This window comes from Passer domesticus, chromosome 11 (assembly GCF_036417665.1).
Source record: "Passer domesticus isolate bPasDom1 chromosome 11, bPasDom1.hap1, whole genome shotgun sequence".
Classification (NCBI taxonomy): domain Eukaryota; kingdom Metazoa; phylum Chordata; class Aves; order Passeriformes; family Passeridae; genus Passer; species Passer domesticus.
In genome coordinates this window covers 25654761-25679704 of record NC_087484.1, presented here as the reverse complement: position 1 = coordinate 25679704, position 24944 = coordinate 25654761, and the positions used below count along the sequence as shown (strand labels likewise).

Genomic DNA, 24944 nt, shown 5'->3' with positions numbered 1-24944 from the left:
GAGGATGGCACATAAAGACATTGATGTGTGAAGTGGTGTCTGGAGAGGTGAATGGGATGAGGGGAAGCAAAGCTGTCATCCCCTCATGCTGGGCCTGTGCTGTGCCAGGATGACCAGCCCTGCCAGGAAGTCAGCTGGCTTCCAGGACCAGTGGGAAAGTGGTCACTGGGTCTGCTTCTGGGCAATGTAGGACAGCTCAGAGGAGGACAGGGAGGCTGCCCTCCACGATGGAGGTCCTTTGGCCACATCCTTCCCCTTCAAGGCTCATCCCAGCATCCTGCACAGCATCAGCCATGCCTTTGTGTGATGGGGCAGTTTGGCAGGGACTGTGTGCTTCTTCTGTTTGGGCACAGACTCCTGGAGTGGTGGGGATGTGGAGAGGGTGGCTGGGACATGGGACACGAGGGCCAGTGGCTCCACCTGTGTCACACACAGTCTGCAGGAGCAGGTGCCCCATGTGCCAGCTGGCCCTGGAGGAGAGCACCTGGCCATGTGTGCTTTCCTTTGACCCGTGCCCACAGGGCTCAGGAAGTGCATAAAGGGTGGATAAGTCACTTCCAGCCTGGACCTTGGCTCTCTGGAGGGACAGGAGGGCCCAGCTCCCTCCTTCCTTTGCCAGCAGGGAGGCAGCGTTCCCCTCACTCACCCTGGCACAGGCAGGCGCTGCCTCTCCCCGTCCACCTCATCAAAACCACAAGTTTGCTGTGGGGCTCTCGTGTTCTCCACCCATCCTGGGCTCCAGCTCTGTGCCCAGGCTGCCAGCTTCCCTGGGAGTCTGGGCTGCCTGAGAGCCAAGCAAGAGCTTGCAGGGATCAAATCCTCTCTGGTGCAGGGGCTGAGGGTCAGGGCTTCTCCCCTCTGCTTCCCTCTGCACAGCCAGGCTCTGTGCATTCCAAGGCTGCTTGGGGTGGATGGTTGAGGGCTCTGTGAGCATCCCCCATGCAGGATCTCCAGGGAAAATCCTATTGCTGCAGGGCAGGGGACACCTTTGCTTGGGAGCATCCAGAGGCTCATCAACATGAGGGTGTCCAGACAGGCTTGGTCTTGCTCCTCTTTGGTTGTTTCCTCTTGCTTGATGGTCACTGGTGGGATTTGCCACTGCTCAGCTCACTTGTTTCCTTAAGGACAAACCCATTAGTCCATGGTGACCTCATGGAGGTCTGGTTTCCAAGATATCCTCTATTCCTGTCTCCAGCCTCTTCGAGGGCACAACTGGAGGCACCTGTGCAGAAAAAATTCAAGAGGCAAAGCTGTTTGTTCCTGCAGGAATGTGGTGATGGGAATCACGGCGTGTGCTCTCCACTGCCTGTGTGCTTCCTGTGCCAGAGGCTGCATCCGAGGCACCTCTGCAGCTCTCTTGGGATCCTTCTGCTACCCCAGACCTGCATCCTACAGAGGCTGTGCTGGACTGACCTGGGCAGGAGCAGTGTCCCAGGGCCTTTCCTCTGAGACTGCACCTGGTGGTCTTCTCCCTCGCACAGGTGCTGGAGTGGGGTCAGGACACAGCCAGGTAAATGCACCTTCTGCAGCTGTGTCTCAAGAAGCAAAGGTGCCCTTGTAGGAGGGACTGGGCACCTCCTCAGGTGGAGGTGAGCTCGTTCACTGCTGACCTCAGCAAAAGGCAGTTTTGGGGTCCCAAAGGCTCCAGTCCCTTCCTGTCCCCTGAGCAAGATGATGAGCAAGGACATGGCCTCAAGACCCTCAGGACCTTGCCACTCTCAGGCAATGGCTTTCCTGCTTGGCCTGCTCATGGCCCAGAGTAGCTGCTGGTGGGTTTTCCCCAGGATTGCTGAACAAGCTGCATCTGGAGAGCAGCCATCCCTGGTGCATTTGTACGTGGGGTGGAGGTGAAGAGGAGCATGTGGGAAGGTGCCTCTCTGGTGAAGAGGAAAGGAGACCTGGGAATGTGATTGCCCCTCCAGTGAGGAGAAGAGCAGACCTGTGACCTGGATTTCCAGCCCTGGGCTGGACCAATTGCCAGAGCAGTGGATGGTGCAAGGGAGAGCCCTGGGGTTTACAAGGGCTGTAACCTCTGCCAGCCATCTGCCTCCCTTCATCCTCCTCGCCTTATTCCTTTGTCTGCTGGATGTGGAGCAGTCCCACATGAGAACAACCCAGCAGAGAACTGTGTGTGGGTTTTTGTTTGGGTTTGCAGAAGGCAGATTCTGTTTGCCATCAACCACACTCCCTGCTGAGCCCCGAGGGGTGAACAGCCGCCTGCAGGTGGGCGGCACAACAGGGCTCCTGGCAAAGGTGGCAGCCAGCAAGGACCTTCCAGGCAGGAGGAGGGGAGCTCTGTTCTCCTCAGAGAGCTTCCTTGTTCTCCTGAGAGGGCTTGGATGGCAGGAAAGTGCTGCAGAAGTGAGGAGCAGGAGAAAAGCCACTGTTGGTCCCTGGGACAATTCCTTGGCTAAGGAGGAGTCCCACATCCTCGTGTGTGGTGGTGAAGGGAGGCAGCTGAGCCTGGAGGGTGCAGGCAGCCAGGGAGGAGTCTTTGTTGGGAGCAGAGTCTGGGATCCTGGGGAAGATGAAACTGGTGTAGGGATTTGCCAGCTGGAGCAAAATCTGGGAGTTTCCTGGGTCTGGAATGGCCTGCAGAGGTTTCCTTAGCAGGGGGTGGAGAGTGATGGAGCTCCTGCTGGAAATGGCTCCTTGCTTTGAACATCTGCAAAATAAACAAAAACCTCAGGAAGAAGGAGTCCATGCTGCTTAAGTGAACCCATTAGCTGGAGCAGGTAAACTGGAGAGGTACAAAAAGTCATATCCAGGGTTAAGATTATCCTGGGAAGGTCCAGGATTTAGAGTGCTACTCATGAACTCATATCAGAGGGACTTGAAGGATCCCTTGGCAGTGCTGTGATGGTGGGGCAGACCTCAAAGAAGCCTGGCTGGTACAAGGGGGTGAGGAGCCATCCCACAGGGCAGTACCAGGGAGGCACTGGCTGCATCCACAGTGGCAGCCCAGGTGCCTGAGCCCAGAGTCTCCTGACTCCACACTTGTCCCTTTGCCTCCTGCAGGTAGCCAGAGTCTGAGGACCTGCAAGGAGGTTGTTGCCCCTGGGATAGGACAGGGAATTAATGCCTGATGTGGGACTGGGTTCCATTCCTCCCTGCAGATGACCACAAGGACCCTGCTCACATTGCTTGTGTTTTTCCCCTGTATTTAATTATTTAATTTTTCTCTTTATATTTATGTTGTGTTTGTACATGCACTTTGCTTAAACAAGGATTTATCTCCATTGTTTTCTGCCAACCTGTGGTCACTTTGTCACTTGTACCCTGGCAGCCTGGAGCTTGCTGGATCTTAAAGGGGGATGAAAAGACATGAGGACTGTGTGTGCCATCCCAGCAGGAGTCAGCTGGCAGTCCCAGATGCAGGCACAGACTGGGGAAGCTGAGTTCTGAGACACTCCAGTTTCCTGGGTCTACAGTTATTCCCACAAAACTCACATGGAGAGAAACTTGAGAAAGGTCCCCTCACTTGCAGTAAACCATTTTTCTGTTTGCTTTTCAGACCAGTTTCCAGACAGACCTGTTCCTGGACTGCCCCATGATAATTTCTGGATGACTCTCTCTGGGGTATCCAGCACTCTGCTTTATCAGCAAGGTGCAGTTTGCTCTCCCAGTCGTTCTCCAATCCATCAGCCCTGGGCCTCCCCTTCCGCCGCCGGGCAGCGCGCTCCAGCAGCACCCACCTAAATTGATCTTTAGTTAATTTTACACTCAGCACAGACAGCGAGGCATGCCCATTTCCCATTAACTCCAACAGCTCTCCTGGACACTGAAGGGAGCCTGGCCTGCAGTGGCCATGCCCATGGCTACCAGCTCTCTGACAGGATGCTCCGGGAGAAAATGCATCCAGCTGGGAATTTGGGTGGTGGAAGCTGAGTGCAGGAGCAGTGCTGTGGCTGCTGGGCTGTGTGAGACCTCACTGTCCTGGGGACCTTGTGCCAGAGACAAGGCAGAGCCTGTGCCAGCACTCGGCAGAGCTCCTCTTGGCTGGGAAGGCTGAGGAGCAGCTGGATAAATGTGGCTTTAGGCAAGGACTGCGTTGTTGCTCTGGCTGTATGGTTTTGGCTGGAGTTGGGACTTTGGCCGTAATCATACTTTTATTTGTTCTTTAATCTCAGTCACCTTATCAGAGCCTTTGAACAACCAAACACATCTCTGTTCAGCTGGAGAACAGGCTTTGCTGTGTCTTTTCGGTTGGTTTTGTTTGCTTGCCAGAGACCTCCAGGAGATTAAGTGATCCCTCACAAACCTGGGCTTTGCCTTGAAGCCTCTGGAGGCTGCAGCACTTGGGTGCTGAAAGACATCTGTATTTTAGGGGGACTGACATTGGACCAGATCCCTCAGGGCCTTGTAGGATCCAGGATCTGAACCATTCCTGAGACTGTCCATGTTGTCTTCATCAAAGACATCAGGTTACATGCCACTGGCAGGACTTGCTGGTCTGTCTGCAGAAAAAGGAATGGAAGTGGGCATCCCAACCATGGGGTGCCACGGGTTCTCCTCAGCAGAGGTGGGATGAGCCTCCCCTTGTCATTATTTTTTATGCAGTTTTGGGCTGTTCAGAACAAGAGAGACCTAGAGCACCCAAAATGGGTCCAATGGAGGATGACAAAAATGCTGAAGAGCCTGGAGCCTCTGGGTGCCCAGGAAAGGCTGAGGGAGCTGGGGCTGCTCAGGCTGGAGAGGAGCCCCAGCTGAGAGGGACCCTCAGCCCTGGCTGGCCCTGGCTGCAGAAGGGGCAGAGCTGGGCCCAGGCTCTGCTCCAGGCTCAGCAATGGCTCCAGAGCCACGGGCAGGGCCTGAGCCCAGCAGTTCCACCTGGACACAAGGAAGAATTTTCCTGGGCAGTGACGGAGCCCTGCACAGATCCCAGAGAGGGTGTGGATCTCCTCACTGGGGATATCCCAGAGCTGGCTGCACACAGCCTGTGCCCTGGGCTCTGGGATGGCCCTGCTGGAGCAGGGAGGTGGCACCAGGTGACCACTGTGGTCCCTCCCAGCCTGGCCCATCCCGGGATTCTGTGGGGCAGCTCCCATGGGTGAATTTCATGCAGTTTAGTTTGCTCCCATTGCCTCCTGTCCTGTCACGGGGCACTGCTGAGAGCAGCCTGGTTTCCTGCTTTCATTCCCTCCCATCAAATGTTTATACACATATTCAAAGTCCCTCCAAGACTGCTCTGCTCTGGCATGAGCAGCTCCAGCTCTCTCAGCTGCTCCTCACATGAATGATGCTTCAGACCTTCATGGCCTTGCACTGGACTGGCTCGAGTCACTGCATCTCTCCTGCACTGGGGAGCCCGGGGCTGGCCCCAGCAGTGCAGGTGTGGCCTCACAAGCCTGAGCAGAGTGGGAAAGGAGGCTGCTGGGGCCAGGAAATCTGTGTTCGACCTAGGGATGGCCAAGGATGTCTTAAGGACTCTCCATGGCCAGCGGGAGCCGTGTGCTGTGTCTGACCCCGAGGAGTGGGACGTGGTAAGGGCTGGGTCCAGCCCCAGCTTTGCCTCAGCCAGAGCTTGCTGCCCACAGGAAAATAGTGGAAATGGTTCTCAGAGGAAAGCCTGGAGAGAAAAGCTGCATTGATCGAGGGAAACTGGGTGGAGCAGGTGTTTACAGAGCAAATGCCTTTTGAAACGTATCAGCAGGCAAACAGGGTGGGGACCTCACGAGCTGATGCCCCCTCCTATTTATGGAAAGTGTGACAGGATGTCCAGATAAATATGATGCCTCACCTGGCGGAAAAAACAACAAAACAGTGAAATCTAGGAGAGATTTTATGGTTTCTAGGAAAGTTCAGCATCTCCATGTGTGTGCAGAACAGATGCTCCCATCACAGGACAGACAGTGAGGGGCTGGAGTGTGACCAGGGGAGGGAACGGAGCTGCAGAAGTGTCTGGAGCCCAGGGCACAACCAGGACCCCTCTCAGCACTTTCCCTTCTCATCACTGGGCTCCACAGTTCATCCTCCACGCACAAGGGATTCCAGCCACGCCGGGATCTGTGAATCATCACCTCCCTGCCGTGCACACCCGGACACGGCGCTCGGCACCGCCCTGGCTCCTGCCCGGCAGCCCCGGGGCGCAGCCCCTGCCCGGACAGAAGGTGGGAGAGCAGCCACCACCAGAGCTCGGCAGAGTCAGGCCCTGTGTTCCTCCCACCCGAGCCTCTCCTGGCAGTAGCCGGCGACAATCTGGATTAAAAGTCACCCGCAAGCCCTGCCCCTGGGGCAGCAGCCAGGGCTCCCGGCGCCTCAGCTCCCCGAGCCCAGCTGGGGCCGCTGTGCTGAGCTCCACAAGCCCGGCCGTGCAGAGGGAGAGCTTCACCCCGGCCCACGGGAGCCTCCCCGGCAGGAGGCCACGGGCAGCTCTCCTCAGCCCAGATTCTCCCAGCCCTGCCCGGCCTGCACACGGGGCTGCGGCTGCTGCAGGGCCGGGCCTGGGCAGGCTCCAGAGCAGGCAGCTCCATCCCCTTCCCACCCAGGCCCTTACACTGCTCGGGCTGCAGCCTGAGCCCCCAGGCCACCCATGCACACAGGGGCTCTCTCCTGGAGAGGCCAGGGGACAAAAGGCCCAACTCTTGCCAGAACAGCCAGCTCCTTCCTTAGAGAGCAGCCTTGCTTCCATCCCAAGCTCTTCCTAACACCTGAACATCTCCGGGAACAGACTGTTCCTTTCAAGCTCAGCAAGAGCCCGAGGCAGCCTTGCTTCTGCCTCCCCCAGCTACCCCCAGTGAGTCAGAGCCACATAACAGTGACAACTTCATCAGCCACTACTCCCAACCTGTGCCTGCTGTGGAAGGAGAATTAAACTCTTTCTGACCAGAACAGTAAATGAATCAGTTTAATATACAGTCAGCATATTGTAAATGCACTTGAAACTTACAGTATTGCTAACAGACGTGGCCATTGAGCCCAAGACCACCTTTGTAGAAAGGCACAGAGAGGTAGGAGAGTTGGGGCATTTCCCCAGATTAGTTGCAAGTGAGAAGGTGCACATAAGACCTTCCTCCTGGAAGCACCAGATCACCAGAAACTTGTGCTCTTTGAGAGGACTGCTAATGTGCTGGGATAAGTGCATGCACCTGGAGTGACAGCCAAAGCCTCCTGCTAGCCTTTACGTCAGGAAACTCTTGCTGGCTTTTGCATATACTAAAAGAAAAACAAAAAGAGGGGGAGGAAGAGCAGAAGAGGCTAGCTCTGTGTGCATGAAGTGTTCTTGGTGAGGCAGGAGTGAGGGAGATGTGTGACATTGCTTTTGCCCTTGGCTGGGACAAGGACTGTTATGTGCATTGCTTTGGACACCACAACCACCCTGGGGTGAGTGAGGAAAAAATGCCCCATCTTCCAGTATTGTCACCATGGTTTCTTGCACCAGCAGGGCAAGAGCAAAGTCTGGCCAGACCAAGCACCTGGAGTGGGGACAATGGTGTCACCAAGGATTTGGGTCATCTTCTGTGGCAGTTGAAGTGGCACCATGGTGGTGGGGGGAAGCCTGGAGACTTTTGGCTCTGCAGAAGGCACTGTTCACCAGGGTGGGTGGGTGTGTCTGGAGATGCTAATTCTCAAATTTTGCGTAAGGGTTCTCTTCCTTGAACAGGCCTAGAAGAGAAAAGAGATTTGTTCAGACAGCAGCTCCCACAGTGGTCACAGCCAGCAAGAAAACCAGTCCTGGGAAATAACTCTTTGTCATTTGAGCATCCTCAAGCCTCCCAGCTGCAGTTCTCCCAAAACACCTGCTCTTACTTGCGCAGGGCCCACAGTCAGCAGTGTTTCACTCTCCCCTTCTGCACAAGAGGAGACATCCATTGAGAAGCTTGACCTGATGGCAAATTCCTCTCCCAGGCAGGCCATGCACAGTCCAGGTCAAGCAGCCTGCCTAATCTTCCAGAGCTCTCCCCTCTACACAGCCCTTCTGTCAGACTGGATTACAAGCAAAGAGCCCAGACCCAAATTAAATTAAAACTGTTCTTAGACTTGCTTCCCTGCTCCTGCATCGAGACTGGGAAATGGCAAGGCAGGGTATGGGGCTGACTTTTGGGCTAGCAACAAGCCATGTGCCATGCTGTTTGATGCTTTCCCAGCTCAACACTTCTGAAGAAGAGCCACAAAGGACAAGATTGCAAACTCTGGGGTTAGGCTGCAGCAAGACAACCCTGACATGGCAAGACAGACCCAGAGCACAGCCCTTCCACAGGCAGATGCTTCCCATACCAAGAGCTCCTTCAGGCACAGCTTTGCCTGCTCTTTCTTTCCTAAAGGATCCAGCCCATCCAGAGGCCCTGGAATCTCCTGCCTAACCTGGACCTGCAGTGGGTAGCAGCTGCAGGCAGAGGAAAGGTCTCTAGTTTTCCCTACAGCCCCTCCAAAGCCAGAGACCACCAAGTGCAGCATGCATGAGCCCAAGTGCTCCACAGCCAGACACTGGCAGAGCCCCCGGCAGCTCCAGTGGGCAGGCTGGAGGGACAGTGCAACTTCCAAGTTGATGTTCTCCTCAGGCAGGTCCAGACCTGGCCCAGGTCTGTGGGACTCACCTGAGGGGCAGTTCAGCCCCAGGAGGGAGGCTGTGCACTCCCATCCCCAGGGGACTGAGACACCACTGCTGGCACAGAGGAGCAGAGGGATTGGGGTGGGATTGGTGCCTGCTCTGTGCTCCTGCAGGTGTGGGCATTCTGATTCCTACCTGGCCCCACACCCCAGACTGCTGGCTCACCACAGAATTACTGGAGGGCTGTGTCTGAAGGGTAACAGGATTATGATGGTGCTGTGTCTGCCAGCTTCTGCTTCTACCTTCTAGTCAAGCTCCATCAACTTCTCCCACGTGGTAAGCTTGGAGAACACATTCTGGAGAACATTATACACTTCCTCTTCCCTGCCCAGGAAAAATAGCCCTTGTATGGGCTCACACACCATGACCCCAGCATCTCTACACTTACTCTGAGCCAAGAGAAGCAGGGACCATATTTTCCCTGCTGGCCAGGTCTCATCTACAGCTGTAACCATGGCAAGGAGCACAGTTACAGAGGCTGCTTCATCTAAAGCTTAGTTTGAATCACTCATGTCAGCACTGTACCGTATTTTCTTTGGATTTCATCATGCCGTGATTTCATCTCTGCTCTCCTGCGAGAGGCAAACAAAAAAGCCATGAGTCAGTGACTGGTGGTACAAAAGGGAACAAGAAGAGCCAGAGCTCCTTGCTTATTCCCAAACAAGGGAGCTCCAGGCTGGCAGGTTTGCTCAGCCTGCCACCTCAGGGAGTCTCTGGGGACCACCAGAGCCCACACATCAGCAGCCCTCAGGGAGCTGCATACACAAAACTTGTGATGCTACATTCACGAGTCACCCCGGCGTGACACTCCCAATGAGGCTTGTGTGTGAGCTAGGGCTGAAGCAGCCACTGACTGCATGTGCTGAGCCCCATGTGCCTCCTGGCATCACATTTGATGGCACAGACAGCAGCCAAATCATCCTGCAGCCTCAGGGCCTGTGGTACAAACTCACCTCTCCTCCTGCCGCACCCGCCTCTTCTCCCGCTCCCTGGCTGCTCTCTCATCATCCTTGTCCGGCCTGGTGGACAGAAAAACCCCTTAGTGCACTCAGCACTCAGTCCTGCAGCAGCACACGGCTGCATCTGAGCTGCTCCACAATCAGGGCACCCCCCAATACTTACTTTTTGCTCTTTTTCTTACAACAGCAGCAGCAGCAGCAGACCCCCAACATGATCAGAAGTGTTCCTCCCACCACGGACATTGCAATGATCAGGGCTTCAAAGTTCACTGAAGGATTTGACAAAAACGTGTTTAGCACACACAGACACAATATAGGGTTACAATATAGGATCACAGGATCATTAATGTTGGGAAAGCACTCAAGGATCATCAAGTCCAACTGTTCCCCCAGCACTGCCAGGTCTTCCAGTAAACATGTCCCCAGGTGCAACAGCTCTGTGTTTTTTGAATGCTTCCAGGGATGCTACCGCTGCCCTGGGCAGCCTGTTCCACTGTCTGACCACCCTCTGAGTGAAGAATCTTTTTCTTACTATCCAACCTAAACCTCCTCTGGTGCAATTTGAGGCCATTTCCTCTTATCCTACAGCCACTTTCTCTGATCTTGTTTATGAACATACAGCTACTGTCACCAGCAGCTTCAGTCACTGGGCTGGAGATGTGCAGCCACCTGGGAAAGCAAATGGACATTGTTAGCTGTGGATAACAATGTAGATAAACCTATGTAGACATAACAAGTCTTGGTAGCCACAAATAAACACCAGCTGAGCACATGTCCCTGCTAACAGGAGCGCTCAGTTACTGGCAGGGAGAAATGCACTCAGGTCAAACTCCTCTGGCAGAAACAGGAGCAAAGCTATCTTAATCACTAATCCAGGTAAAAAGTAACCATTGAGGGAAAAAACCCAACAACTGAAGGCTTCAGGGCTAAGGAATCATCTCTGACAGGGAGGAATTACTGTCCATGGGAGCCAGCCTCAGAAGACATCTCTGATGAGATGAGCACTTAGCGGCATCTGAAGTCCTTGGGCAAGAGATAAACTGAAAAAAAATCCGTCAGGTTGGGGCCAGCAGTGCTGCTCAGGCAGCTGAGGGCCAAGTCCTGCTTCCTGCACCTGACTACCACGTCTCCCCAGGGCTGGGGGGCTCTGCTTGCCCACACACAGAACAAAGCCTGCTGGAACATGGCGAGGCAGCAGCCGTGAGCCCTGGTCCCTGCTCATCCCACTCAGCTCCTGCAGTAATGGCAGTAGAGACACCAGCCTAAACTGACACATCTACATGCCAAGGATTTCAGGCAACAACAAAGAGGAGGTTCTTCCAAGTGTGGTTCAGGCTGTTCACAGAATTGTGCCTGTGGAAATATTTGTTTAGGAGCCACTTTGCACACGACAGCCAGGCCACAGAAATCTCAGTGCACCTGAACCTGCTCAGAGCACTTGAAGGTCATTTAGTCCAACTCCATCTTCCACTAGACCATGCTGTTCACAGTCCTATGCAACCTGACCTTGAACGTTTCCAGGGATGGGGCATTCAGCACCTCTCTGGGCAACCTGTGCCACTGTCTCATCACCCTTATTGTAAGAAACTTCTTCCTTTTATCTGTTCTAAAGAGATCCTCTTTTAGGTACTCCAGCCTGAGCTGACTCCAGCAGCGTCAGTGCTTCTGAAACCCTTTTGGGGTTTCAGGATGAGCCTGGGGTTCAGCTCCCCCCTTCCCACACAGAGAGGTCTGAGGCAGAGCACCAAGCACTCCTCCAGCTGATGACAGAGGCTAAGTCACACACACCAAAAATGCAGAATCACATAAGAGCTAATCTCCCACAGGACTAATCTTCTCTATAGCGAGTTTTGCAAGCTAAGGAATGTGATCTTCGAAGCTACTCACATCAAAACTAGCACTTCAAGGTCTTACAGAAGTTTCAGAAAAGCATACCACAGGGCTCACAAAGAGGAGATTCTTCTTCCACAAGCATAAGAGCAGTTTGAACTCTTGTGGGCAGACAGAGCCCAGCCTCAAGCACAAAAGATAACAGGCAACGGCAATTCAGCTCCAGGCTCCTCATCAAGGGGGTGGGTGAGTGCAACCAGGTCCCAGCTTGCTTCCTTCCTTCTCCAGCCCCCAAAAGCTGGCTGCTGTATTGACGCCGGCAACTATTTACAGACACGAACGGAACGGGACCACACCTGAACAGCGTCGTGAGCTGTTTATTTAAGAAGCATCAGTCTCATTACATGGCTATGGCAATGGATCGATGCGAGCAGCTCGCTATCCAGACAGAAGGCCAAAGAAACTTAATGTTGCAACATATTATAAGATAGTTTCAGACCTAGTTTCAGCCAATTACATAGAGCAAAAGCATATTGACAGTCGTTCTATCCAACCACATGAAGCACACGTAGCTTTGGTTAAAACAATAGCAACTGTTTCTCTCATACAATAGTTCATTTGTAAAAGACAAAGCACAGAGCCCTATTCATATTTAACCTTCTAAATATTTACTAAAATATACCTTTTTGCAACTTAGAAAGCCAAACTACATAGCTTTATTGTTCTATTTCTCATGTCTTCGCTACTGCTGATATCTCTTTTCTGCTGCTTAAGCATTTCACTATCCTTACTGTCTCTGCGGCCTTTCTTTTTCCGACCTTTTCTAAAATCCTCTAATCCCATGGATTCCCACAATTCCCCCTCTCTGCTGACTCAAAAAGAAATCTTCAAAACCATGTCGTCCACTACTTGCGTTTCATAGCCTTACTATAACACTTTTGCTTACTATCTGCTTGAGGCCTATTCTTGCAGACTCTAATCATCGCTATGTTACAGCACAGCAATTTAATGCTGTGAAGGCCCAGTCAGTGAAAAGATATGAATCATGTCTGACAATAGTTATAAGTCATTGTTCAAAAAGTTCTTGTCGATTCCAGGGTCTTAACTCAAAACCCTCCTCCATTTCTATACCTTCATCCGTCATTTCTCTGAGATTACTAACACTCTCTGTGCTTCTACTTCTTATTTCTCTCTCTTGTATGACAAAAACTTCTTTGACTGTTTTGTTCATCATCCGTCGCACACACTGAAGTATGCAGGGGATTACTATCAACATCATTACCAAAACACCCAATATACAGAGACCTATCTTGCAAAGTTGCCTTAGCCAAGGTGCAAAGCTCCATTCTTGGAACAGATCATCCAACCAGGATTCACTATCCTCTTTAATTTGGGCTGTCAAATCTTTCAGTTTTTGTATGCTCTTGTGAATGGATTCCGAATGATCGGACAGGTTCATACAACACAGTCCTTCAAATTCCTCACAACCATGCCCTTGTGCCAGTAAAAGAAAGTCAATTGCTGCTCTGTTTTGAAGGGTAGCATGTCTAACACTATCAACATCGGTCAACATATCACTAATGGCAGAGGATGTGGCATTCGTTTGCTTGCTCAGCCAACACCCAACTCGATCTAATTGTTTCAAAGCTACTGCTGAAGTCAATTGGGGTAAAAATATACTTGCTGAAACCCTTCTTGCAGCTTTCCAAGGCATGAAATCACTCTGACAGTTCTCATCATAACGATGAGCAGATCTTGTTCTCCTTTGTTTCCTTTTCATGACCGCTTTAGCTGAGGGTGCGATTACAGTGAGCATCCCAATGCTACAAGGGCCACCTTCAAGGTGTGCTGGAATGCTTTGCCAAGCCCTGTCTCCACAAATGAACCAATATCCCTTAGGCAATTGCCGTGGATATAGGTCAGCCTCAGGAATCACATCCCAACTGTTTGAAGAATTGCACCAAAAACTCAAATTTCTATATGCAAAGTAATGAGGAGTAACATTGAAATTTGGAGGATCACCTTTTTGCCAAGCATTAGCTATGAAGGTAAAGCAAAAATCCATTGTCTAAGAACCAAGGATTTCCAATTCTTGGGGTTCAGAAGCTGCCCTAGGAAGTTTTTTGGCCCAAACGTTCCAATTTACTGTGGGATTGTTCCCATTGTCAATTTCACCTGGCTTACCATTGGATTGTTTTTTGACTAAAGGCAACTCTTTTACTGGCACACCAACCAGACAGGTTGAGAAAGGTTTTTCTGGTTCCGAACTTGACAAACATATGGTATCTGAGCTGGCTGCCTTGGCTAAGGTCACCCAAACATTATTTTTCGGTTGTTCCACAGGCAAATCGGCACGACAAAAGGAAATTATAACCCACCAATACCAACGTACAACTTGCATTTGCTTCATCTTATCCATGAACTAAGTTTTGGCAGAATCCTTACATATATATTAATTTTTAAAATTTTGCTTTCAACAAAAACAAAAACCTAAACTTTTGCCAAAAATCAGCTCTAAAAAACAAACATTTGACATACAATTGACACACTTATAGATAACATTAACACAAAATCAGAGTTTGCAGGTTCCACCGATGCACAAGGAACGTCAGGCGTGAACCGGGATCCCTCTGCTCGGCTCACGTCTGCGTACTTGCTTCCTCGGTTCTGGACTCGTCAACACGTTCTGGGGTGCCATATGGTTTGACGTTCTTGGCGGGGACCCACCTAATTCCAGCACCTGTAGAGACAGAAGCATACCCTTTGCCCCAGGTTATTAATCGGAAAGGACCTTCAATTTGTCCAGATTCAGGGATTCTAATTAAAACAGGTGGATTTTCTTTCAGTTTTGCCTGAGTGTTATTTGAAAAATGCCTAAAAATTGGTGGATCAGGTTCTGCAAATGAACTGTTTAGGAAATTAAAAACATACAAAGCTTTGTTCAGTCTCATCTGAGGTGTGACCTCTGCTCCCCCTCTCTGTTGATCTAAAATGCGTTTTAGTGTTTGATGTGCCCTTTCAATAATTGCTTGGCTTGTGGGAGAGTGAGGAATACCAAAGATGTGACGAACACCCCATTCTTTTAGAAATGTGGCCAATTTTTGAGATATGTATGCGGGACCGTTGTCAGTTTTTACTTCTTGGGGTACACCCAATGAAGCAAAAGCTTGCAGAAAATGATGACAGGCGTGATTGCCTGTTTCACCTGTGTGAAGAGAAGCAAACATTGCACCAGAGAACGTGTCTACTGAAACATGAATGTTTTTAAATTTGCCAAAGGAAGGGTATTTAGTGATATCTGTTTGCCATAACTGCAGGCTTTGCAAACCTCGTGGATTGACTGCTCCTGTGGAAACAGGAGGTTGCACAAGCTGACAGTCAGGGCAAGTATTGATGATAGCTTTAGCTTGACTTTTAGTAATTTGAAACATTCGCACAAGTGCTTGAGCGTTTTGGTGAAAAAAGGCATGACTCAGTTTTGCTTGTTCAAAAATGTTTGGCAAAGTGTTTGAAATGACCATCGTCAGTTTGTCCGCTCTCGCATTTCCTTCCACTAAAAATCCAGGAAGAGAAGAATGAGCCCTGATGTAAGAAACAAAATATGGATTAGTTCTATATTGCAAAGTTGTATAAAGACATGAAAGCCAACGATATAAAGTATCATTACTAACATCTTTTAAAATTGACCCTTCTAATCTCCTAACTACATTAGCAACATAAGCAGAATCTGTTATCAAGTTAAGTGGTTGAGGAAAGAGCTGAAAAGCTCGAACCACAGCAGCAAGCTCAACAATCTGAGGTGACCCTTCTACTATTTGAATGTCTGACTCCCAAGCATTAGTTTTTTGGTTCAACCAAGTTATGACCGATTTGTGACTTTTGCCAGAGCCATCAGTGAAGAGAGTGACTGCATTCAAAGGTTCTTCACTTAATTTAGGTTTTTCTCTAAAACTCAATTTTGCCTGCAATAGTTTGTGAGATGGGTAGTGAACAGAACAAGCACCTGAGAAGCCCAAGAAAGCATACTGTAAATCATCAGAATTTTGCATTGCCCAATGAAGATAGTCTTTTTTCAATGGCAAATAGATAACTGCAAATTCTTGGCCTGCTAAAGTTAACAATCTGGTTCTGGCCTTAATTACAATTTGTGCAATCATTTCTAAGACTGTGAAAATTGTCTTTGGAGACCTGTAGGGAAGAAAAATCCATTCTATGATTAACAAAGGATCAGGCTCAGAAGGGTCCCACTGAAAAATGAGACCACAAAGTTGCATTTTTTCTCCTAAAACTGCAAAAAAGAAAGGTTTTTCAGGAATGCAGCGATGAGCTTGTCTTCTTTGGAGAGCTTCTGTGATCTTGTCGAGTGCAGCACGAGCTTCAGGGGTTAAGGTTCTTGGGGAAGTGATGTCGCAGCTTCCTCTTAGCAGATCGAGAAGTGGACTCAGTTCATCGTTGGTGATTCCCAAAACAGGTCTGACCCAGTTGATTTCTCCCAAAAGTTGTTGCAAGTCTTGCAGGTTGTTGACACTGGTCTGGATCTGTATCTTCTGCGGTGTTATTGTCGTTTCAGTCATCTTCCATCCCAGATACTTCCAGGGTGGAACTTCCTGGATTTTTGTTGTAGAAATTTCAAGTCCAGCCTTTTGGATTTCAGCAACAACACAAGCACGGGTTTGCTCCATCTCTTCCTGCGTTGAAGCTGTGATGAGCAAATCATCCATGTAGTGTAGAATGACGGATTTTGGAAATTTCTGTCGAGCAGGAGACAAAGCTTGGGCGACGAAATATTGACAAATTATAGGCGAGTTCTTCATCCCTTGTGGCAGTGATTTCCAGTGATATCTCTGCACGGGTTCCGTTCGATTGATGACAGCAACTGAAAAAGCAAATCTTGGAGCATCATCAGGATGAAGTGGAATGTGGAAAAAACAGTCCTTTAAATCAATGACGACGAGAGGCCAGTGTCTTGGGATCATTGATAAAGAAGGCAGTCCAGGTTGAAGAGGTCCCATGTCTTCGATCACCTCATTGATCTTCCTCAGGTCATGAAGCAATCTCTAGGAGTCTGATGTTTTCTTGTGGATGACGAAGACTGGTGAATTCCAGGGACTGTTTGTTGGGACGATGTGACCCTGCTGTAATTGTTCCTTTACCAATTTATTAAGGATATTTAATTTTTTCTCTGTCAAAGGCCATTGATCAATCCATATAGGATGATCAGTTTTCCAGGTAATCTTTAAAGTGGCAGGTTTCAACGTGGCTGTCATTACACTTCCAGTTTCGCTCCCCACTGGGAAAGAACGTCTCTTCCCCAGACGGTGAGAGGCTTCTGAACAACAAAAGGACGCACCGCTGCAGTCTTTCCTTCAGGACCTGTAATGTTAATCATGGATGCACTTTGCAGACACACAGTAGCACCTCCAATCCCAGTGAGGGAACCTGAAGGAGCTACTAAATTCCAGTCATTAGGCCAAAACATGTGAGAAATTACAGTGACATCTGCACCAGTATCTGGCATGCCTGTAACATTGATTGTTTTACCACAGTGAGTCAGGCTACAAGTTAATTGAGGTCGGTCACGGTCCAAACATTGCACCCAAAAGACCTCTGGACCTGAGGTACTGGAAGGTACAGACATGATTGAATTCTTTGGAAAATTGTTTTGCTTGTGGTTATTCACAGGAAACAGAAATGCAATAGCAATAGGTGTTTTTGGAGGAATTACCATAGGAACTTCAAGTGCAAGAGCTAAAATCTTTAGCTCTTCATTAGAGTTTACTGAAACAACAGTAGAAAAGGATTGACAATTCCAGTAGGAATGTTCACCCAGCATAAATTGTTTAATAGAGGAATTAATTTTGAGCAGGCCAATTCGATCCTTGTGCTCGAGGATATTGAGCTGGGATCGTTTGTGGATTGGTTGATTGAGGCACAAATGACTGAGGTACCATTACCATTTGAGTGGGTACCTGGTTGCCAGGGGGTACCACTACTTGTGTCTGAGCGCGGTGATAATGCGCGCTGTTTTTGAAGTTTAACGACAGAGGCTTGCCATCGATATCAAAAAGAGAGTGACAATGCTTAGCAAGATGCCTCCCTTTTCGGCATCGAGGGCAGACAGAAAGTTGTTTTGGTGGAAATATTTTCGCAGGACAATCCTTTTTAACATGATTTGGTTTACCACAAGCAAAGAAACAAGACCTTTTATCAGATTCCAACTGTGCAGTGTTAACAGAATTTTCCCCAAGCTTTTTTTCTAAAAACTCTTCAAATTTATCCATTCGTTTTGCCAAATTATCTTCTAATGTTTTTTCTAAGGTATTGACCTGTAAATTTGCAAGGTGTTGTGATCCACCTATTCTGCTGCATGCTGTTAACATCTGCACAACAGTTGGAGGCTCATCAGGCAAAGCTAAAATAATTTTTCTACATTCATCATTAGCATTTACAAAAGCAAGGTTTTGGACAATATAAGAACGAGCTTTTTCATCTGGACATTGCCTTTCAACTGCTTGGGTTAGTCTATCCAAAAAAGAACCATAGGATTCTGTTTCACCTTGTTTAATCAAGGTATAAGAATTTACATGTGTGCCAGCTCTACTGAAAATAAGGCTTCCCTAGCAGCATCTTTAATATCAGCTAATACAGACCGAGGCAAATCTACTGCTTGATTTTCTGCTCTGTGGTAAGGTGGATCGCCTGCTAATTGAACAACATCTAAATCTGCATGATCAGTATTTGCATATTTTTCAACCAACTTATTAAGAAGTTTTTTCCATTGTAATTCCCATAGAAGGTATTGTGAATTGGTTAAAATCAGTGAAGCTATATTTCGACAATCAGCAGGGACTAAATCGTGAGAATTAAAAGTACTTTTCAACACACTATTAAAATAAGGAGAAGAGAACCCACTTTCTTTCAAAGCCTGACGTAATTCCTTTATATCATGGTGAGAGAGACTTTCATATCTAGGGTTAACATCATTACGACCATATCTTACAGGTAATGCAAGGAGTTGTTTCTTTGAATCCAAATATTTTTCTAATTGTTGATTAATATTAGACCAGTCCGGCAGCTTTAAAGGAGGATCAGGGTTAGAATTGACAGTTTCACTGACAGTGGTTGTTCCGGGAACCCTGCCAGTGTCCGAATTCTTGGCAGGGACGTTGCTGTAGCAACGAACTTTCCCAGGAGTTCTGCCAGGATGGGCGGGAGAACTCGCCTCCGAATTCCTAGCAGAGACACCTGAACAACACGCCTCTCCTGGAGCCCTGCCCAGAGGGACAGAGGCGGGCTCAACCATGGACCACGCCCCCTCCGGAGCCCTCCCAAGAGGGGCCGGGGAGGAATTGTATTCTCTGGATTGTGGAAAAAAATCCAAAATTTGTCTCAGCTTGGCTACTTGTCCTTGAATTTTTATCTCTGATAATTTCTAAAACCTTACTGCATGTTTCACACTGTCTCCCTGCCAGCGAGGACTCAGCTGGAGGGTTACCAACATTAGACTGCAGGTTTGAAATGCTATTTTTTCCTTCACCAACAAATGAGACAGATTTCAAATCCCTCCAAATCTCAGTCGACGCTTCAACAGGGACCTTTCGAAAATCTCCTACTTTCTTTTCAAACCCCTGGCTGTCGACTGCTGCCTCTATCTCTTCCCCTGCCCTGTTCTCTGAAGGCAGAGTCACAGCTACAGCTATTTCATCCTCTGTACCAAAAGCTTGGTGAGCCACAGAAAAACCTGGCAGAGGCTTAACAGAACAATTCACTAGAAAAGGATTTTTCGAATGACAACACACACAGCCCGCCTGAATCAAACCCAAAGGGGTGTCTGTACGAGAAGAGGAAACAGTGGCAGGAGTGACCCCCACAGTTCCCCGACCAGGCAAAACAGATCCCAAGCCCGTTTCGGCCAACTCTGCTTGTACAGTTTCAGAACATGCAATTCCTTTATCACGAAACCTCGGCAAATTATCATCTACCACCTTCACGCGGCTCGCACCCACCCCCGAACAGAACTCGCGCACATTCTCATTCCCGGAACGCAACAAAATTTCCGAACAACTTTCCCGACACAGCAAAAGTTCATTTTTTCCCAGAGGGAGGGGTGAAGGACTGCTCTCAGCTGCAGAAACGCTGACAAGCCTGGAAGAAACAGGGTACGCGACCCGAGATGGAAGCTGTTCCGGTTCGCCGTCTCCGGAAGACATGACACTGGACGCTTTGGAAGGAAAGGAACTCGGAGTGGAACCCGAAACTTCCACAGAAAAGGACAGTGACTCGGTATTACGTGGATTTAAAGCATCTGAACAAGATATTTTGTTCTGTTGTTTGGAAATGTCTGTATTACCATCAGTTTGTTTAAAACACTCTAACAAAGCCCTGGAAACAGGCATGAATTTGTATACAGTCTCGTCCTTTTTGAGAGAGAACAGATTATAGATTTTCCACTTTATTTGATCCCAAAAAACAAAGGTAAAAGCAGACTGCAAGTCTATATTTTGAGTGTTCGCTTTTACCCAGACTAATAAGTCTTTCAGTTCATTTTTTGTGATATCTGAACGTCCTTCATCTTGTAACATTTTCTCAAGCCGGTAAAAAACATCCCATTCTGTTTTAGATGAATGATTTTTCATTTTCGTCACCCAGGAAGCCCCTAGAAAAAGATTACTTACAAAGACATGAGATGTAGAAGACGAGGGGATGAAGTATTCCTCCTGGGTCTCCGGCGCCCGAGTTTATCCAAGATTTTCTTTTTTATTCTAGTCTAAAGTCCTCCTCACAGAGGGGCACCATTTGACGCCGGCAACTATTTACAGACACGAACGGAACGGGACCACACCTGAACAGCGTCGTGAGCTGTTTATTTAAGAAGCATCAGTCTCATTACATGGCTATGGCAATGGATCGATGCGAGCAGCTCCCTATCCAGACAGAAGGCCAAAGAAACTTAATGTTACAACATATTATAAGATAGTTTCAGACCTAGTTTCAGCCAATTACATAGAGCAAAAGCATATTGACGTTCTATCCAACCACATGAAGCACAAGTAGCTTTGGTTAAAACAATAGCAACTTTACCTCTCATACAATAGTTCATTTATAAAAGACAAAGCACAGAGCCCTATTCATATTTAACCTTCTAAATATTTACTAAAATATACCTTTTTGCAACTTAGAAAGCCAAACTACATAGCTTTATTGTTCTATTTCTCATGTCTTCGCTACTGCTGATATCTCTTTTCTGCTGCTTAAGCATTTCACTATCCTTACTGTCTCTGCGGCCTTTCTTTTTCCCACCTTTTCTAAAATCCTCTAATCCCATGGATTCCCACATGTATGAGCATGAACATGCACTAAGCTTGGTCTAAACAAGGCACCAATCTCTCCAGAAATCCTTCAGAAAACAGAGCAGCAGGGAGGAGAGCAGCTGCCCACCAGAGAAAGCTCCCAGAGGAGACCTGCATGTGCAGGGGTAGTTTTAGAAGAGGTTTTTTCTCAGGTGGGTAAGAGCTGAGCAGGACCACGGTACACTCAGCACTAGAAGCACACACAGGTTCCCAGAGAAGTCATCACACCTCTGGTTCCAGGAGCCCACCTGGGACAGCAGCCACGTGAAGAACCAGAAGCAGTGCACAGAGTGACCTGCCAGCTGCAGAGGAGAGATCTGGGATTCAGACACCAGGAGGGCTGCAGAGGCCCACAGAGAACCTTCCACTCCTGTTCCCAGGCGCTAGCCATGTCTGGAGCCTCCATCACACCAAAGCATAAGGGATGTATTTTGGAGTAGCTAAATCCTCACAGGTCCTACTTGCCAGAAGGCAGGGAACTGCTCATACTCTGCTTCCCCGCCCACGCTTCAGGAAGTTTGCAGAACCTTGACTGCCTTCAGCCTGTCACTGCTACACTGGCAGAGAGCTGGGAGGCAGGGGAACCTCCCACAGCAGCAAGCACTGTCACAGCCACCAGCCAGGCTGGCACTCACCCCAGCAGACTCCCCAGCGCGCCGAGCGGAGCTCGCACAGGTCGGCCGGCGGGAGGATTCTTCGGACGGGGTACTCCATGCACCTCCTGCTGCTGGCACACCACAGGCACTAGGACACAGGAGCAGGCAGCACAGCGTTACTGCTGCACTGACAGCGACCCTCGCTTTGCTTGGCAGCCACAGCACAGGGCCACCTCTGCTGGCTCACGAGACAGCACCCAGCAGCAACAGGGCGCTCAGGAGTAAGAGCTGTGTGAGCACAGATCACACCAGGAGAGGCAGGAGAGGGGAGCGCAGAGCTCTAGAGCAAGTAAAGATGCTGAGAATCCTTCTCCTGGCTTAGAACTGTAGACTGTCCTGAGCTGGAAGGGACTGATAAGGATCATTGAGCCAACTACTGGCCCTGCCCAGGACAGCCTTAAGAATCCCACCATTAATAACACAAATCCTTTACGTTTATTTTTGAGATAAGAAGAAAGCCTTTGAGACAAAGCGCTCTACACACACAAAGCTGATGAGCAGGAGAGGTGTGCATGTGCCCAGCCACTACAGACCATCTGCAGAGCTTTGCATGCTCCTCTCCTGGTGGCTCCAATCCCCAACCCCAGCATTCAGTAGGGGTTTGGTCAAACTGGTTCTGGCTACATCAGCTGCAAGATCTGACTCAAGTTCAAGTTTGCTGATATCTGTGATAAGGCAGCAGGGACTGGCAGGACACCAGCACACATCCTGCACCCAGCCAGTGCCACGGCCCAGCTGCTGGAGGGGAACTTGACCAGCCAGCCCAGCCCACTCAGTCCCTTCTCCAAGCACATCGTCCATCCATCAGGAAGCAGCTCAGCAATTCCATTACTCTAATCAAAAAGCACACAACAAAACCCACCCAGTTTCTAGCAACCTCCTTCCAGAGCACCAGAGAGGGATTGCCCTCTCACCCTCATAGGTGGGTGGAATTTGCAGCATGTCTGGGACAAGGGCAGGGGACCAGCCCTGCTTCCAGGAAGGAAACTTTTTCAGCATGGTGAGAGGCTGGGAGCCTCACTGCTGCTACTCACAGTGACATTTTTCAGGCATTCTTCACAGCTCCTGTTCGCATACTGGCGACAATCTGCAGGAAGAAAACAAGACACCTCAGGACTTTGAAGAGCTTCAGTGGTTTAAAACTCTGGGCTCCTCCAAGCCTGCTCCTACCCACCACTGGGCCAGCAGCAGTGCATGCTGCTGCTGCAAGAGCCACCAGCTTCAGCACATGCTCCATGTCACGGTGGGAAGCCCAAATGCAAGGCAAGTTCTGCCTTGCTCTGCTGACAAAGCCCTAAGCTGCGAGTTCCTCTCTTGGGTTTTATTTCCCTAAAAGCCTGAGAATCTGCTGTGGCAGTAGGGCAGCCAGGGCACACAGCTAGAGTCGGTCTGGAGGGACCCTATGAGGATGAGGGCAAGCAGTGGCTGGGTGATACAGTCCTGAAGCACCAGATATGGAGCAGCTCAAGCAAACAAGCCCCAGACACAGAAGCTGCTGCCAGGAGAAGCAGAGGAGCACACAGGGACACACAGAGCCACAGATCCTGCAGGAGGCCTCCTGCTGCACACGAGGGCTGTACCCTACCCCAGTCAGCTCATCCAAATCCTCCTTCAGCAGGACACAGTCCAGGCAATGCAGCAGCACTGCAGCCAAAATCTGTGCTGATGTTCAGAACCTGTTTCCACCCCCATCTGGCGGAGGAAGACCCCAGTTTACAGACACAGGTGGCTCCCAGGACCAGAGCCACCATGGATGCCACAGGACCAGAGACACCATGGATGAAGGCATCCCCACAGGATGCATCCAGCTGGGCAGGGGAGTGGATAAGGTCTGAACCTGGACACAGGACAAACTGTTATGGTTGTTGTAGCACTTCGTGCTGGAAAATGAAGTATTGAGATTGTCTAAAAGAGACAGTCTCAAGAAAAGGGGAGACTTGAAAAATAACACAGAGACTAGAAATTTCCAGTTCCCCTGAAGTTGCTGAATAAAGCTTTGGGACTAACTAGAAAAAAAGATAGAAGGATGTAAAGGTATGTACAAAGGAGGATAAATGTAGCTGGAACCAGTGGAGAAACAGACAGAGGACTAGAGAGGGGTTTTTTGTGAGCTACATAACTAAAACCAACAGTGCATGCCCAAAGAAAAAGTTCAAAGTAAGGTCACCAGTAATACTGAAGCCGTCAGTGAATATGACCACCAGACACCCCTTTAGATGACCTCCAGGACCAAAAAAGTAATTCCAGTAAAAGGCGAATGCATGCAAATTAGCTCTAGGAAAGTGGTGTTTGTGTATTAGCTAGGAGGTACCTTGTAATGAACATGTATGATCAGCATGGAATAAGTACCCTGTTGTGAACTCTCACCACACACATCACATTAAAGGAGATACTCTTCCATGTGTCCGACGCGGATAAAGAATGACTGCTTTCCAATGTTTCAAACGGAATAAAAAACTTTATTTCATAGCTAATATCCTAACATCCTAACATCCTAATATCCTAATGTCCTAATGCCCTTATGTCCTTATGTCCTAATGTCCTTATGTCCTATATGTTCTAATGTCCTTATGTCCTAATGTCCTAGTATCCTAATATCCTAATATCCTAGTATCCTAATATCCTAATATCCTAATATCCTAATGTCCTAGTATCCTAGTATCCTAGTATCCTAATATCCTAATATCCTAATGTCCTAATATCCTAATATCCTAATATCCTAATAGACTACCCTCTCCCCAAGTATCTACAACTATATGCTTTCCCTCCAACTGCTCCTACTCTCCCAGTCTTGAAGTATCCCCAAACGGGTAGAAGGAACTAGACGAGGCCCGTCTCAGCATCCTGGTCTTCAGCTCAGACGGGCCGTGGAGGGTCCACATCAAATCAGATTGCAGGGGGACGGTGTTGGTTGTCCCCTGCGGCCAGCGCTGCAATTCCCCTCGGTGGCCGCTGTCCCAGCCCGTTTCTTCTCAGCTCATCCTGCTCTCTTCGGGGACGCTGGCGGGGCACAGGGCTCGGTGCCCTGTCGCCATCAGCATGTCTTCTGCGCCGGCCACCTCCAGGAGCCGCATCCTCCTGCGCCTCCTGCTGCTGCCGCTGGCGCCACCGCGCCACGAAGGGATGGAGGCGGCGGCGGGGGCGACGCGGGGCCACCGGGGCTGGGTTGTCCTGGCCCTCCAGCACGCGGATGCTGCCGATGGGCCCTTGGCAGGTGGGGCAGGTGGCGGCGGCGTCGGTGGCAGCCTGGGGCTGGATGCAGGCGTGGCAGAACACGTGTCCGCAGGGCTCCACGGCAGCAGCGGGGTTGTGCAGGAAATCCACGCAGATGCGGCAGACGCGCACGGCTCGTGGCGCTGATGGCTCCTGTCCGACCTCGGCCATTGCTGCTCCTGGGCTTGGCTGCTCTCAGCCGCTGGCAGGACTCGAAGGCTTGGCTCCCACTTCTGGAATTCAGAGGTTTCTCAGTCACTGGGAGCACTCGGAGGCTCCTCAGTCACTGACAGCATTCAGAGGTTCCTCAGTCACTAGGACTAAGAGGCTCCTCTTCACTCACTGGCAGAACTCAGAGGGTTGTCTTCACTTACTGGAGTCACTC

At 49.6% G+C, this 24944-nt stretch overlaps 1 protein-coding gene across 1 annotated transcript; it reads right to left on the bottom strand.

Annotated features, from left to right (window-relative positions):
- Window positions 1-7777: 7777 nt before the first annotated feature.
- On the bottom strand, window positions 7778-24730 carry LOC135278279 (uncharacterized). Its single transcript, XM_064384834.1, has 8 exons — window positions 24371-24730; window positions 22381-22455; window positions 21326-21434; window positions 9674-9779; window positions 9505-9570; window positions 9077-9123; window positions 8260-8326; window positions 7778-7877 (listed from the first exon to the last, which is right to left on the bottom strand). Exons 1-8 carry the CDS (start codon window positions 24728-24730, stop codon window positions 7778-7780), a joined length of 930 nt encoding a protein of 309 aa, XP_064240904.1.
- Window positions 24731-24944: the final 214 nt, after the last annotated feature.

What these genes read in the sequence shown, in the direction of transcription:
- LOC135278279 (XM_064384834.1), bottom strand. Translation starts at nt 24,730, where the DNA reads ATGGCCGAGGTCGGACAGGAGCCATCAGCGCCACGAGCCGTGCGCGTC. An exon ending in GCGCTGGGGAGTCTGCTGGG is followed by an intron (nt 9,780 to 21,325) that starts GTGAGTGCCAGC and finishes CAAATCCTTCAG; the next exon opens with TGAACTTTGAAGCCCTGATC. An exon ending in CGGGTGCGGCAGGAGGAGAG is followed by an intron (nt 9,124 to 9,504) that starts GTGAGTTTGTAC and finishes TGCCTCTCGCAG; the next exon opens with GAGAGCAGAGATGAAATCAC.